This window comes from Prosopis cineraria, unplaced genomic scaffold, assembly GCF_029017545.1.
Source record: "Prosopis cineraria cultivar Desert tree isolate PC_DT_omini unplaced genomic scaffold, ASM2901754v1 PC2, whole genome shotgun sequence".
NCBI classification, from domain to species: Eukaryota; Viridiplantae; Streptophyta; class Magnoliopsida; order Fabales; family Fabaceae; genus Prosopis; species Prosopis cineraria.
The window spans coordinates 41,427,587-41,445,627 of record NW_026555333.1 but is presented as its reverse complement, the minus strand read 5'-3'; the positions used below and the strand labels follow the sequence as shown (position 1 = coordinate 41,445,627).

Genomic DNA, 18,041 nt, shown 5'->3' with positions numbered 1-18,041 from the left:
GTAGATGGAAAAAATATAAAGCCCTAGAATACTTAAAAAAAATGCGGGTGTCTGCATAGAGGGATGATGTGAGAGAGTGAGAGAAAGGGTGTGCACAATGACTCAATGGTCAACACTGGAAAATCATCCGATGAAGATGATGTTGGTCCGTCAAAGGAGGAAGATGCTATCAAAGGTAAGGCCATGAAGAGGATGGAAGAAGATGTCGTTTTGATGGAAAGTGAGGGATACAAAGAAGTTGCAAAACATGTTCCAACAAGTCCTAATGGATGTAACATCGGACAAATAAAGGATGATGGGCCAACCGAAGAGAGTGATGCTCAAGTGAAAAGCCTTGAAATGAAAGACGAGGATGTGGTGATGGTAGAGCAAGAGACTAGTGTCAATGAGACCGCACTGCCTAACACAAATCATAAGCATGAAAGTGATGAGATGAAAAAAGAATCGCCCATCCATAAAGAAAAAACAAAGCAACAAGATAATGCAGAGGATGAGAGCCAAGGTAGCAAAATGCAAATATACTACAAAGAAAAGCTGCCTGGTCAGGAAGCTTGTAAATTCCAAATAGATTTTGATGTCTTAATAAAGGAATGGCTAAAAGAAGAAAAGGAAATAGCACCAGTGCTCACTAAGGAGCACAAGAAAATCATGGAGAATCTCCCACATATAAACATGTCAAATGAATGCTTGAAAAATTTTATGTATGCCATGGAAAGATGCCTTAGTAATCATGTTACTAGGGAGAAATATGTCTTTAAAAATGATGAGAGACAGAGTGAGATGGATGCTAAGGACTAATAATTTTGAAACTATGGACCTAGAAAATAATTTCTTTGTCTTCAAGACATCAAACTTAGATCTATGCAAGAAGCTCCTCTTTAAAGGTCCTTGGACGATCCGAGGTTATCAACTTGCTATGCATTGTTGGAGTCCCAACTTCAACATTTTTGCAACAGAGTGAAAAAGATTGCAATTTAGGTGAGGGTACCAAACTTGCCCATGTACTATCATACCAAAAATTGCATGCTCGAGTTAGGAAATCTCATTGGGAAGCCACTAAAGGTTGACATAAATACTCTAGTTCACTGTTCAAGTTTCAGTATAGCCGTTGAAAGAGGACGATACGCCCAAGTTATTGTTTGCTTTAATTATGGCATATATGGCCACAAAATGGAGGAGTGTCCATTACTAGCCAAGAAATCCGATGAGAGTACAATAAACACAATGGATGGTGGAGAGCCACCGGCATTGGAGAATCTTGAAGTTGAAAGCACCTAGTTGTTAGCATATCGGGGGTCTTTATGGAGGAAGCATATGGTGGATGGATGCACCAAAAAAGGACCTGGTAAACAAGCATCATAGGGGTATGAACCTAAGCATTTGTACCATCAAAAGGATAAAAGTGATGAGAAGTCTAAGCTAAAGGAGTAACTAGTCCCCATTAACAAACGCTATGATGTCCTTTCAAACTTGTAAGAGGAGGCTATGCATGCGGACAAACCAAACCTTAACAAAGGAAAAGAGCCATAAAAGAGTGGAGAAGGAAGGATGTTAGAAACAATAACAATATAGAGGAAAATGTAATAGGAGGAAGTGAAATAAAAGAGCAAAAAAGAACTTTTGAAAGAGGTAAGAGTAGCAAGCAAAAAAAGCTTATCTTTTTGGAAGAGACAAAGGAGAAAGAAAGTCAAAGGAGGCTAAGTATAGTAAGGAAATGGAAGAAGAACGGATGAAAATGGCAGAGAAACATAGAAGAATTAGGCTAAGAAGAAATTGGGTCTATAGAATGTGATGAAACACTTAAAAAAATAGAAAAAAAAAAAGGAAGAACGAGAAACTACAATTCTTAACCCAAACTAGCTTCTTCCCTCTTGAAAAGAATACAAGTTAGCCAAGCCCACAATGTAGTCATGGGCTCCTAGAAGCGGATAGGCCCTTTAGACCTTAATGGTATTCTCATAAATAAAGGACTATAGAAAAAGAAAGGTGAACTAGAGAATACATATAATCAGTATCCCATTCAACAAATAAAAGAAATTTTAGTATACAGAGAAATTAAGAGCAAATGGTTAACTCTCCAAAAAAAACCCCTTGACCTACCTTCGTAAACACATAATAAAGCTCTAGGGGATGATAAAAATGAGGTGACTAACATGTGGTTTGAGACATAGAAGAAGAGAAAACAGAAGAGATTGAAGAAGATAGAGAAAAGGTTGTAGCTATGTAGCTATAGTGGATTAGGGACTTTCTATTTATCTCCTTATTTTTATGGATTTAGTCTCATGGAACTGCAGGGGGTAGCCTAAAAAACCTTTCCTCAATAGGTTAATGATTTGTTAAATAAAAATAAAGTAAATCTCCTGATCCTATTAAAAACTCCAGTCAATAGCCAATGCACAAAAAAAAAATTGTTCGAAGACTAGGTTTTGGCAACTAAATTTGGCTAGAATCTATGGGCTATGTGGGAGGCATATAAGTGTTGTGAAATGAAGAAGTGGTGCTTGTTCGATAAGCTTACTTTGCAACTCAATTGCTCTATTTTCATATTACTATTCTCTCATGTAATAAAAGTTTATAGCTATCATGTGTTTATACGGAGCTGAATTATATCCTTAGGAAAAACCTATGGAAGCGTCTTACTGATCTGAGCAAAATTATTATTAAACCTTGAATGGTAATTGAAGATTTCAATGCCTATCTTTTGAAAGATGATAAATTAGGAGGGCCTCCACTAAATTTTTTGTCTATTAAGCGTTTCTCTGATATACATATGAAACTCAACTAGTTGAGGTTGATGTTTTGGGTGATAAGTATACCTGGGATTGTGGTTTATTAAAAGAAAGGATTGATTAGGCTTTTACTAATACCCTACCACCTGAGTCACATACCTTAGCAAATTCAAATCCAACCATTGACCTTTGTTGATCCAGTGTGGGAATAGAAAAAATGCTTTCAATTTCAAACCTCTTTATTATTGTCAAGCTGCCTGGTTGCTTGAAGATGACTTTGTTGATATGGTTAAAGAGGCTTAGACATTACATAAGTGGTTTGAAAATGTCAACAAATTTGTGAAAAAGAGTGTGAATTGGAAAAAAAAAAGGATTGGTAATATCTCAACTAAGAAAAGAAGCTTGGCCAAAAGAATTGAAGGAGTGGAAAAAGCCAGTAGTAAAAGGGATAGTCTTTACCTAGTTCAAGTTGAGAAGAAATTAGGGAAAGACTACAATAAGGTGCTTTCTCAAGAATAACTTCTTTAGTATCAAAAATCTAGATGTAAATGGCTAAAATGGGGAGACAAAAATAGTCATTATTTTCATGCTTCCATAATAGTTAAAACAAAGGAGAAACATAATTGAAAGCTTGAAGAACTAGAATGGCATATGGATTCTTGATCAGAAAGAATTGAAATACTTGGCTAGAGATTATTATATGGATTTGTTCAAAAGCAATGATTATAATAATGAGATTTTGAGGACTTAAAGCACTTATAACGCACTCAATGAACTTGATCGCAAAGCCTTAATGCGGAAGTCTGTGATGATGAAATCAAGGAAGCCCTTTTTGACATAGGCCCTTTTAAAGCACCGAGTCTAGATGGGATACAAGCATTTTTATACCAAGATTATTGGCATATTATAGAAGATTTGCTTTGCAAAATGGCCAAAGAGATTTTTGATGATCCTTCCACGGTAGCTTGGTTGAATAAAACTTATTTAGTCCTCATCTTGAAGATTGATAAGCCAGAGAGTATGAAAGACTTCAAACTAATCTCCCTTTACAGATTAATCATGTCCTGTATTCAAACATTTGCTATGCAAATTCTATAAAATGGAGAACCTATTAAATTGTTCCAACCTTCTTGCAAAATTAGGCAGGGTGACCCTATATCCCCTTATATTTTTACTATTTATATGGAATGCCTAAATCATGTGATAAAAGATGCAATTAGAGATAAATCTTGAAAGCCAATCCATCTAAATACTATTTATCTCATATTTTCTTCATAGATGATCTTGTTCTCTTCAGTGAAGCATCCATTGATTAGGTTGAGATCATGATGGATTGTATGACTTGCTTCTACTTAGCCTTAGGCCAAAAAATGAACCCTATTAAGACTAAAATATGTGTGTAATCTAATTGCATTTATTAAGGGGCATGGAGTTGAGTAATTTAATGGGAGTTGGTCTAATGGGTGATTTGGGGAAATACCTGAGTATCCCCTTACTACATTAAAAAAAGCCTCCTATATTACTTTTGCTCCTATTCTGGAAAAGTCAAGGAAAAGGTTATCAAGCTAGAAGGGTAGGCACTTGACTATAGCAAGGAAAACAACTTTAATTAAAGCTGTCCTATTTGCTTTACCAACCTACTACATGTAGACAATACTTCTTCCTAAAAAACTTCTCCAGGATCTAGAAAAGGACTGTCATAACTTTCTCTAAGGAGGAAATGATAAGGTGAGAAAGCTTCATCAATCATCTTGGGAGGTGATTACTAATGACAAGAATAAGAGAGACTTAAGTGTGAAAAACCTCCAAAAACAAAATGAAGCTCATATGATGAAGTTATGTTGGAATATTTTGCATAAAAAGGATGCATTATAGGTGCAAATCCTTAGAAGCAAATATGATTGGGGAGATGCACGGATACCTATTGTGAAGAAGAAGTAGAGGTCTTTTACCATCTGGAGGGGCATATGTACAGTTTGGGAAATTTTCAAGAAAGGTTTGAAAAAGATAATTGGCAATGGTAGAACCACATCCTTTTGGTTTGACAAATAGTCTGAAGTACAAAGCTCTCTTATTGATGTTATACGTGGCTTGGAAGGCTTTATTTCACATAATGAAACTGTTAGCAACTATGTTAATGTAAGGGGTGAATGAGACAAAACGAAGTTAAGTAGTTGGTTCAATGCTCTTATGGTTGATCGTATAACTTGTGCACACCCACCTTGTGAGAAGAGAGGAGATGATATCTTTACATGGTAGCCATCCTTGGATAGTTCATTTACTATACACTTTGCATATCATTTTCTTTCTGTAAATAACGAAGCAGCTCGAGATAATGTCTGGAAAAAACTTTGGAGATGGCAAGTACATGATAAAATTGAATCTTTCATGTGGCTGTTCACTCATAGAAGAACATATATGCAATAATTCAAAGTTAACAGGGGGCTATTTAATTCAACTAATTACCCTTTTGCTTGCGGGACACATGAAGATTTGATGCACCTCTTATGAGATTGCATTAATGCTAAAGAACATTTAAAATTAGTGGTGAATCAAGAACATCAGCAAATTTTCTTTCAACCACAAGGAGCTAATTGAGTTTATTGGAACTTGAACCATGACATGGGTAAACCTTTTACTAGAAGGATCCAATGGTCTATTTTATTTGGTTACATATGTTAGGATATCTGAACAGATAGATGCATATTCTTATTTGATATCTAAGAAATCCCAAATAAGATGAATGCTAGAAATAGCTTGCACAAGGCTATTTGTGATATGAACCTTCAACTTAGGGTTCGTTTGGATTTCAGTTGGGTATAATAGATTATGAAAATAATTAATTAAGTGGTAGATTTTAATCATAATTGATTATGTTATAACGTAATCTGTTTGGATACTGTTTTTTTAAAATTAATTTTAACATAATTGAAGATATTTGGATAATTTAATCAAAATTAATTTTTAACTATATAAATTACTATATAATTTAATTTTTAAATATTAAATATTAATTTTTTAAATATATAAAGTTTAAATTTTATTAAGGAAAAAAAAAGAAAAAGAAGAGAGTTTAATTTTATTTTTATTAAATTATGTGCTTTCTTTGTAATTTTTTCCTGGGCCTGTTTTTATAATTTTCCCCAACGTTTTTGACAAGCTTTTGGCAGAAAGCGGACGGAGTGAGCTTCTGGAAAAATGCGCATTTTGGCCCATAATTGATTTTTGATCATTTTCAACTGTTTGGATAAATTGACAGAAAAAATTGATTTTGGGTTCAAAACGTGCGTTTTCTCCTTATCCAAACGGGCACTTAGCTATTCATTGCACGAACATATCAAGATTGACCAAAATAAGTGGAAACCACCAACGAGAGATTATGCAAGGCTTGATGCTGATGGATCAGTCCTTAATGATGGTCGATGTGGCTGTGGAGTAGTGGTTCATAACAGTAATGCAGAATGGTTATGGGGTTTCAGTTGCAAACTCACTTTGGTACATCCAACAATTGCTAAGATCATAGGTTTAATTTAAGGTCTTACCCTATGCAAGAACAAAGGATACAAAGCTATAGAAGCTTATAGGGATAGTGTAAAAGCTTTCAACCTCCTCACAAGAAGTTTGGAATTCATCCATCCATACCAAGATGTGATCAAAGACACTAAAGCTATGTTTGAAAGGCAATGGTCTATCACCATCAACTTCATGTACTATGAATCCAACTTTTATGCTGATGCTCTTGCTAATTGGTCTCAAAATAGTAATTTAGTTTTTTGTGTCTTTGATCAATTACCGTCTTTCATTCCAAGAGATGATAGTTGATGAGAGACGGTTGTAGTGCTTTTTGTCTTTGCTTGTATTGTTTGTTTCTATTCTATTTAGTTGTTGATTTGTATCAGTTTCCATTAAAAAAATGCAAGGACAAATAATAAAATTTGAGTAAAATATAGGGATTAAAAATAATATTTTCTCTCAAAAAATAATATTTGAGTAAAATTGGAGATAGATGGAACTTTAGAAACTTGGATCAATAAAAAAAACTTACAAAAAAATAATATCAAAATATATTAAAAGAATAGGAACCAATAATTATATATTTTATCTTTTTTTATATATCATTTTTTTCAAAAACTATATTTTTCAATATATCATAAATCAGATATGGACCAATGGCTGTGTTTGGATCCCTCCAAATTAGGAATTTTTTTTTTTGAAGGGAGCCAATTTTTCTTCTAATTTACCCTCATTGATTTTGTTATATTCCAAAACTGCCCATAGCCTAAAAAATAGATGAAGGGATGATAAAATATTTAGTCCCTTAAGTTTATCTCATTTACTAATTTGGTTTCTTAAATTTAATTCTTATCGATTGAGTGCTTTATGTTTTTTTAAATTATCATGTCAATTGTTTTAATTTTTAAAATGACTATCAAATTAATCTAATATGTGAAATATGTTACTGACTTGACATATATATATATATATATATATATATGTAATTAAATGATAATAAATTAACTCTTAAATTAGTTTAATTTTTATCGGTATAGTTTGTTAGGCCACATTTTTTTCTTTTATTTTTTAAAATTTCTAAGTCTATTTTTTACCAACTTAAATAATTATACTTCTTTACATGACTATCATGAATATTCTATTATCTATGTTAGCATATTTTAATAGCATTGCTTTCTTTTTAAATAATAAGAATCAAATTAACTATTGAGACAAATTTAAAGAATTGAATTGATTAAAACTAAAAGTGAAAAATTAAATTGATAACTGAAATAAATTTAAATATTACAAGTTTCCTTATCCGGAAAAAAAAAAGATTAAAATATCCTAAGTTCTTACATCCACCCATGTCCAATCAAATGCTTAAAATAATTTCTATCTTCCTCTCTTCTTGGTATCTTTTCATTAATTTCCTTTTTCTTTTGAAGAACATTGATGAAATTAATAAAGATATGATTTATACTTGGCTAAAATACATAAAATTTTCTTAAACTTTAAGATAGTTGCAAGTAACTTCTCTCACATTTAAAAGTTTAAAATTAACTCCTTTAACTTTTAATTTTATTTTTTAAAACCCCTTATTATTAATTATGTTATTTCTTTATAAGGGTTAAAAATATCATTCAATTAAAAAAATGCCATTAAACAAAAATATTATATTATATAACTATTTATAATAAATTTCTTATATTTTTTGAATAGTTAAAGCATTCATAGCAAAAAAATATTATTATCACTATATAAAATTTTAAATATTTTTGTTTGCATTAGTTTTATTCATATTTTTTTGTTATCAATGGTGCATAATTTTACTATTTTAAAAAATAAATTTTTATTTATATTTTCATGTTATATTAATGCAATACACATATCTAAAATATTTAAAATTTTAAATATTACTATGTTAGATTAATTTATTTTTTAATACTAGAAAAATATTCACCATTGATAACAAAAAAATAAAAAAAATAACATAAAAGTAAATATTTAAAATTTTATATGATAATAATAACATTTGTTTTGGCTATTATCAGTGTCTCAATTATCCAAAAAATATAAGAAATTTATTATAAATAGTTATACAATATAATATTTTGTTTAATAATATTTTTTTAGTTGAATGATATTTCAACCCTCATAAAAATAACATAATTAACAATAGGAGGTTTTAAAAAATAAAATTAAAAGTTAGGGGGTTAATTTTTAAATTAATAAAAGTTGGTTATTGTAATCAAATTTGTATTTAAATAACTTTTTTAAAATTAATGTAGTAAACTAAAAAATGTTTAGATTGTATATAATGAAAAATGCTTCTGAATGTATTATTACAAAAAAAGATTTAGATTTTTATTGTTTATAATTTTTATTTTAAAAATATAATATATTAAAAATATTTAAAGAATACATGTGATTAAAATTTTAAATGATTGAATGGGGTATATTATTTAGCTCTCTCTTCAGCAAAAGTATTTTCTAGAAGCAAGTGGAGAACGCTAATTAAATGTACTTTAGTGAGTTTTTGTTAAGTGCTTTTAAGATATACTTTTAGATCAATTTAGGTTTAATGATTGAGAGAATTTCAACTAAAGATTAAGAAAGAGAAATATTTACTGGTAAGTCTCAAAAAAATTTGAAAATTTGTTGCAAAATTTGTGGATTAAACTGAAATAAAATGGAAGGCTGAAAAGATAAAAAATATCCTTTTGCAAAAGGAAAAAATGATTGACAATTAATATTAGTAATTGCCAAGTAGAGTTAGAGAATTAATAACTAATAATTCTGCATTTATGACAAAATAATTAAACTAGTATGATTATTGACAAGTCATGTAATTTATAAATGATAATAGTAAATTAACAAGTAAAAGTTAGATAATTAACAATTAATATTAGTGTGATTACTGATAAGTGAAATTGGATAATTTACAGTTGATATTGATTAACTAACAAATAAAGTAAGAAAATTAATAATCAACGATGGTGATTTTCTATTAAATTAAGTGAACAAGTATTTATTCACAAGTCAAGTTAATTATTTAATAAGTCTTGCTGATAAATTAACAAGTAAAGTTATAAAATTAACAAGTAATATTTTTAAGATTATGGAGTTACGAAATTAACAAGTATAACTAAGCAATTAACAAGCAAAGTTAGGTAGTAACTAAGTATTTTTTTAATTATACAGAAGGGCATTTTAATCTTTTTAGCCACTCATATTATTTCAGTTTAGTATAAAAATCTTGTAGAGAATTTTTAAATATTTTTTAGACTCCACCAATAAATATTTCTCTCCCCTAATCCTTAGTTGGAATTCTCCCTTAATGATAGAGAATCATATCTAAAGACCATTTAAAAAAAATTATTTACAGACAAAAACTAATACAAGATGGATTGTTGTTAAAATAAAACGTGATTTTTTATCTTGAATGAAATTTGCTGTTAGTCATTGTCTATAAATAATTTCATTGAGTGATCTTTAAATGCAGTTCTCCCCTTAAAGGTTTTTCATTGTGGATTACTATATTTGTAACTTTTTTTCTTGTACAAACTATATTTGTAACTTTGTTGTTAAATTGATTTGAAAAATTCTCCTAAAATATGTAAATAATAATAAAATTTCACGAAATGTTATAATTCTTTTCAAGTTTTAAAGGATCTTTTTAGCATTAATGATTTTTTGGTAAAATAATTAAAATATCTTTTAATTTAAATAAAAAAAGTAACTAGTAATGATCAAAACGAAACAAACAATTACAACATTTTTGTACTTTTTTATTTTAAATTGAGGATATTTTAGTAATTTTACAAAAAATAATTAATGTTTAAAAGGTCCTTAATTATAACATTTGCATATTTTAAGATGATTTTTCTATCATCTTCCCATTAACCTTCCAAACTTTGTTGTTAATGTTGATGTAATTTTTATGATTTATGTTCATTTTGTAATATGTTGTTGTGTCTGTGGATTATATTGTTTGATAAATTTTAATTTCAAAGTTAAAAATTGAAATATTCAGTTAAAAAAAATTTAAAAATTGAAATAGCTTAAAAAAGAAAGAAATTTAAAAAGTTTTAGGTATTCAACCAACCCAAAAGGTCGAGGGCTGTGCTTTGCTTGTTTTTTATAAGCTTGTGTATTTTAAACCTAATTCAAATTGATTTCAGCTTAAATAAATTTGATTCACTTGAATTAGCTTTGTATATTATTATAAAAAATCTAAGTAAATAATGAAAAAAATTAATTAGATCTATTTAATGAATAAAATTATGTATAAATCACAAATCATAAAAATGTCAAATTTCTAAACTAAGATATAATTATTTTGGCCAGTTACATAGAATCTCAAACAATTATTTGTTTTTCAAGCACCACTAGGCTTCAGTGAATGTAGAGAATATATTTTCTAAGGTACTTGAAATAATAAGTAGAATTTTCCTGATTAAATTAAAATACATACAAATATTGATATTCGAACTTTTAATCACCTATTTAAATGATGAAAGTTTCTATCATTCATACTAATTTTAATGGGTTGCAGACAATTACACATTCATTATACAAAAAGTTCCAACGTAACAAAAATAAAAAGAAAGACGAAAACACAAAGTAAAGGAAAAATTATAAAATGAAGGCAGCAACAAAGATGAAAAGCAAATTAACCAATGCCCAATCTGCATGGAGGAGATGCAACATCAGCAGAAAAAACCAGAGTTCCCATGGCTTCTGAGATCATAAGAGAGGATGAAGAGAGTGAACGTGATTCCGCCAACGCAACTAGGCACGCATTCCTTTAAGGGTATCAAATGCAAGGAGATCAGTAATATTTGAAACCACAAGATTGAGGATTTCCAAAATGATCTCACGACATCTCAAGTCATACTGATCAGGACAGCTCTTGTTTCAACACAATTAATGAGAAGCAATGAATCGAACTCAAAAATCACATCATCATTACCAAGATCTGTGGCTAATATCATCGCCCTTAAAGAGCAAGTGTTTCGATCATGAAAGAATATATAGATTTGACGTTATCCACAAAAGCTCATTTAAAATTCCCTGGCCAATCTCTAAACATAATGCCTTTGGCAGGTTCACCATTCTTTACCTTAAAAGCACTATAATAGATTATCTCAAGGGTACCCTCAAGAGGGTTTTTACTGACAGTAAAAACCAGGCCAAGAGGTAACTAACTATTAACTAAACCACTTTAATCATCCATATAACAAACTAATTAGTACTTGATCAGCTGGCTATAATACATCCTAGAAATTATTCTTATACACATATTCGCGCGCAAGTGTGTCAGACGATAATGATGAAGGTAATTATTTTCTTAAAGAATGATTAAGGTTCCATTTGCTTACTAGAAATAAATATAACAGAAAATAAAATAAAAATAAGATGATAAAAGAAAATAAATGAGCACATTCATAAAGTGAAGATGTAATTTAGTTCATAAGGTTGGACATCATGACTCATAAGATTTTTGAAGGTGTGTGACGATTCTCACATTTATACTATATATTAATAAATTGGGAAAATATAACTTTGGACCCAAAACTTTGTTCACATTTTGTTATAAGGAAGTTTTTTGTTTTTCAGTGTTCTAGGATCTTGGAAGGACCTAAAATATCAAAAAATAAAAATGTAAAAACTTAAAATATTAAAAAAAAGTATAAAAACCTATAGCAAAGTATTGGAACCTAAAATTATATTTTTCCTAATAAATTTTACCATACTTGCTATGAAAAAAGGATGATTTAATTTATTTTAATTTTAATTTTTTTAATTCATTTATTTCATCCCTTTTTAATAATCAAACAGATAATTAATAAGGTAATTAATTTAGACCGAAATTATTAGACGAGTACTCAACAAGGCAATTGATTTTGAAGACTGACTGGTTCCTACCATTATAGGGAAGCTTCAGATATAAATCTGGGAAGAATCTAGACTGATGTATAATGAAAATGACATTTTGGTCATTTTTGAAATTGACACTTAACAATCAAATAGAATATACTGGGAATATTGTTAATTTACCCTCCATTTTACTTTTTTTTTTAATTTTCCAAATTTGGATGTGTATATTATAAATTAAGTAATATGATCTTCTTTTTAACCATCAGCGACAGCGGGACAGGATGAATTAAACCTAGCTAATTAAATTCCCCTGTAAATCTAACAGTTTATTAATTTAAGTATATATTTATAAGTAAGGAGGTAAATAATAATAATTAATAATTGTGGTTGAGGGATATATAAAGAAAAGAATAAATAAGTAGTGGCATTTAATCATATCATACTTGAAAAATATGTTTGTACGAATGAAATGGGAATTATGAGGTTAAATTCCTCGTATCCATAATTGATTAACGCGCACAAAGTCATCACGTTAAATCATAAGATGAAGAAACATCCAGAAAATAGATAATGAATAGTAAATAAAATTTACTGTAGAGGATGCTTTTATTTAATAATACTAATACACATGTCGCCCTTAGATTAGATGTTAATAAATCAGGAAAAAGTAATAAGAATCCCTGGTTATTAATTCCACTTCCACCAACCCTCTCTTCTTTTTTTTTTGGCCAAAAATGTTAATTTTATTGATTATCAAAAATATTACACTCACTAATTCGAAAAGCAGTAAAACATCCTAAACATATAATCTATAAAAAATAAAAGAAAGCAAATAAACTGACAGTACAATCTTAAACCTACCCTCTCTTCTTAATCATTCAATTTTAGTATAAATATGTTTCTCAATTAATTTTATTTTTTATATAATTGCTTTATTATTTTTATTAATTACTTTTCATAGCATTCTTTTCTCTATTTTTTTTCCTTTTCTCTTTTTCCTTTGGGAAGATCTTTGAGGCACTTCACAACTTGCCCATGATTCATTGTATCCAATTAAAAAACAAATTGAAAACACTAATGATTCTAGTGCAAAACAGGTGTGCCTTATGTGTATATATATATATATATATATATATATATATATGGAATTTATCAATTAATTAAATATTAGCTCATGAATACGCCAGCAACTCAGAAGATACCCCGTCCATTTTGAAATGAAAGGTAAAGTAACTCATACAATTTTAAATGAATAAATTAAGTATAACAATTTTGTTTAAAATTAAAAAATGGACTAAATTATCCTTATAATAAATGAAACAAATTTATCTCATAAAAATATACTTTAATTTATGAAAAGAAAATCAAATAAATATGACAAATGTTTCTTGAATTTTATAATTTTGTTTATAAAATAAAAAATAGGAAGCATGTGTGTGGCAATTTCTTTTATAATAAAAAACGGGGGGGTATGAATAAGAAAAAAAGGGGGGAGAATATTCTCTTATATTTGCTGTTTTTTCTTTAATTTCTTGCCAAAAAGAAATTCCCGCCATGAATTATTAATATGAGAGCAATGGACTATTTGGTGATAAAATATATAAACAATACAATATATATAAAATAATAATATTATGTTGAGCTATTAATATTAATTTAAAACAATAACTTTTTGTGGTAAATTTTTATGTGATTAACTAATGAGAAGGATTAAATGAATTATAATAGTAAACATATCACAAGAAATTTTACATATTGTTCATTCAGTATTTAACAAGCTAAGTGATCAAACTCGAATATTTTCATTAATCTTAATGAAAACATTGAACTTTCTTTGCGGTGGAGGCAGTTAGCTAGAAAATTCAAAATTCAAAAAGGAAATTGAGTAGAGAAGAAGATGAAACTTCATTAATTATTAACACATTATCAGCAAATATAGAAAATTCTTTTACACAAATACATATAAATCCAAACTATGATATCCAACAAAAACTATATAAAGAAAAAAATTTAATTGAGGACAAGATAAAAACAATTAGAAAACAAATTCAATAAGCAAAGCTCTAATTTTATACTCCAATTATGTTAGCAAGTTCTTAAATTTTCTTGAGTATATAGAAAAGTGTAGAAACGCACCTAAAAAAAAAACATAATAACAGCGCATTTTTCATTTCATTTCTATAAAAACACATCTCTTTATACCAACCATTGCATGAATATGTACGTTTTCAACAAGATTGAAATAAAAATTCATAGGATAACAAGCTAAGTAACAAGTAGAGATAATATATTTATTAGTTTGTAGTTTGAATTTACATCAAAATTGCATATCTCATACTATCACTAACCATGAGATGATTGATCTCAGAGATATGAGCAAAATGATCCCCAGAGGAGACCCAGACTCCATCAGAAGCAGCAGAACCATTAACACGAGGACTTGAAACACAAGACAGAATTGATATTGGAACTTGAAGAATACAATATAGTATCACTGAAAACCCACCACCATGCCTTCCTCTTCTTCTTCTTCCTCTTCCTCTTCCTTCTTCTTCTTCTGCAGCCACCACCATGCTCTCATCTGCAACCCTAGACCTCTTCTTCACGTTCTCTAGAACACGCCACATCATGAATGTAAATCTTCACTACTTTTGATGATTTGAATAACTGATGAAGAGAGTTATGAATATATATACAGTTCTTCAGAGATATTGAAGTAAGCATGCGCGTGTGTGTGTGAGAGAGATTGTGTGTAGAGTTATTAAATGTGAAGATGGTGTGTGGAAAATTAAAGAAAATGGGGTTGGAATGGAAGGACCTTTCGATGATAATGGTATTTTGGTGGTGGTGTTGCTAGTGCTTGTGCCTATCACAAAAGTTTTAATTAATATTAATTCCTTTTAGTTTTTTTTAATTTCTTTTATTCCAAAAATTCAATATCAACGTGAGATTTCAGATTTTGTTTCTAATTATAAATATAAACTGGTATATCCCTATAGTTATATATATATATATATATATATTTCACCTGGTCCTAATTATAATTTTAAATCTTATTTGGTTTTAAATATATAAAAAATGCTGTAGTTAATTTCTTTTTCAATATTGCCCCTCCTTAATTACAAGAAGTTGTAATTCCTATACACGGTCATTAATTTTAGTGAAGATTAAAATTGAAAACTCAAGTATTTATTTATAAATTTTAAGGATATAAACTCGTACTCCTTTCAACTCACGTTATAAAAAATTTTTATAGGTGATTTAATGTCCTAAAATATAAATAATTTAACAAAAATAAAATTATATATTTTTTCAAAATTATCTTTCCTTCATTATTTATTATCTCTCTCCAATGTTATTAATTGAAGGGTATCTTTTAAAAAATTATATTTCTGTTTAGAGAAAAAATTGTGAAGTATATTTAATTTTTTAACATGCATAATTTTACTTAAAATTATCTTATAAATTAAGATGGAGGGAATGCATAAAGATTTATCTTAAGAATGAACTGAGTACATAAAGATTTTAGCCATAGTAATTATAAAGTATAAAGAAAAATGAATTGGTATTAATTAATAATGATGATGGGAATTAGAGTAATTAATTAATTGAATCTCTCGTTGGCAGTGGGTGGACGATGGACTTTTACTTTGAGAGAGAGAGAGAGAGAGCAAGTTGGAGATAGAGAGCTGCAGGGTAGTCTGTATCAAAGGCCCGAGTTGCCGACAAAGATGAATGATTTCACATTAGTCTCTTTTCTACTTTATTTTTCCTTCAAAATTTAGGGTTTACTTTTTAGCCATATTTCTATGTCTCTCATCCTGTGGGTGATTATCACAATCACTCAGAGGGGAAAAAAAATCTCAGAATTGTTTCAGTGATGTATATACACACAAACAAAGATGGGATTTTTTTTTGGGCCAGAAAAGATGGGATTTTTAAGGTTCAGAGATTTACAATTTTCCTAAGGTTAATTAAAAAAAATGCATACATCCATATGAAACTTTAGATATTTGAATGGAATTTAAATTCTTTGAAAACATGAAATTAAAGCATCTCGTCAAGACAAGACAAAAAGTTTATTAAGAATTTTTTTTTAACAACACAGTGATTACAATCTTATTGATTAAGAATAATATTTTATTAGGAGTCTAGGTGAGTCAACGCCGTACCAAACTGTGACTTAGACTATATATGAATTATATGTATGTATATATACAAACTGTACATCTTTTTCAAATCACAATATAAATTATTATTATTTAATTTATATTTTTAAAAAATGTTAGTTAAAATCTTGATCTTTTAAAAAAATTTAATATCTTTTTAATTGTGACATTTGTTATGATAAATATAACATTTAACTTATTTAAAATATTCTCATTAATTATTCAATAAAATAAATGTATAATTAAATATATATATATATATATATATAAAACACCTACACAATATCATATATTTTGACTCAAATAAACCTTTTAAAAATGACTTAAATTATAATTTTGAAGGATCATATTTGTGTGTGTACCAATATGTTTTGTAAAAGAAAAAATGAAATTGGCTTTTTAACTTTTTAATTTATACATGACATGTGGGTATAATGGAAATCAAATTACATTTTTTATTACATATAAGTGTTATCCTTCTTGGAGGTATCCTCATTGATTAAAGTATAGTCGAGTATGAAATATAGGTATTTTTTAACAAAAATTTAGAACTTAATTATTAATTTACTATATTATAAGAAGCTATTTGTTTTTACTAGATCCAGCTTCCATTTGTAATTCTGAGTTTTGTTAATCGCCAATGTAGGATATTAGGATACATGCATGTTTTAAAGCTAAAAGTATTAAATAGAAATTTGACCCATAAACTATAGGTCTAGAAGCCTCTAGGAACTTAAACTAGTTTTTAGTACAATATTATTTTTTAATTTTTAAAAACAGTGTAATGTTATCCCCATTGTTAACAAAAATGAACTTTAACAATTAGGTTTACCAGAAATTGACAAAAAAATAAACCTAAAAATTTTAAAAAATAATTGGGAAATTTACAGAAAAAAGAACTACAAATTATAAACAAGGATAAAAGAATTACAAAAAAGTCTAAGAAAATCTTTTTGATATTTTCTATTATTTTATAGTCAATTAATTATCAAAATTAATTTTTATTAACAATAAAAGCAGCATTATATTATTTTTAAAAATTGAATAGAATATTATATCAAAAACAAGTGTAGGGTCTTAAATACTTTTGGACATGGAGTTTGAGGTCCAATTGCCCTTTAATCCAAGAGAAAATATAATACTAAGAAGTATAACAAGGTCCTTCTGTTTTCACAAAACTGCAAGTTTTTCTTTACAAAAAAGACCAAATTATAGAGTAAAATTTATTAAATTTTTCTATATAAAAGACTATATATAGCTTAAACATCTGTCTTTAAAAAAATAGTGATGGGATTATGAATCCTCTTCTTGTTTGTTGATGAATTATTACATATAAAATAATTTATAAAGAAAAAAAAGAGTGGCCCACAATAATATTATTGGTGTTTATGGCCACTGCATATCCTGCCGTCAAATGAATTATTGCAGCTTCCAACTATATATAATGATATATAACTTGATAGTAAAATGACTATTGGGCCCCTTGTTTTTTGTTTTAAGTAATGTTGCTCTCCTTAATGTATATTATCTTCTTCCTTAATTGCGTGTCTTATGCTTACCCACAGAACACCGCTGCACACAGGAATCCCAAAGACAGCTTACCTTTTAACTTACTGAAAGGAAAATATAATTTTTTATTTCTATAATTTTATTAAAATTTGCTTTTACTTTTAAAATAATAATAATAAAATCTCTTCAAATTATATAAATAATAATTTAATATATTAAAATATCATAATATCAATGAAGTTTATAGAAACTTTTCTTT

General features: G+C 28.2%; 1 protein-coding gene across 1 annotated transcript; it reads right to left on the bottom strand.

The window, feature by feature from the left end:
* Positions 1 to 14,370: 14,370 nt before the first annotated feature.
* On the bottom strand, positions 14,371 to 14,881 carry LOC129299358 (uncharacterized). The gene has a single exon (XM_054937824.1). It carries the CDS (start codon positions 14,732 to 14,734, stop codon positions 14,417 to 14,419), a length of 318 nt encoding a protein of 105 aa, XP_054793799.1. The 5' UTR covers positions 14,735 to 14,881; the 3' UTR covers positions 14,371 to 14,416.
* Positions 14,882 to 18,041: the final 3,160 nt, after the last annotated feature.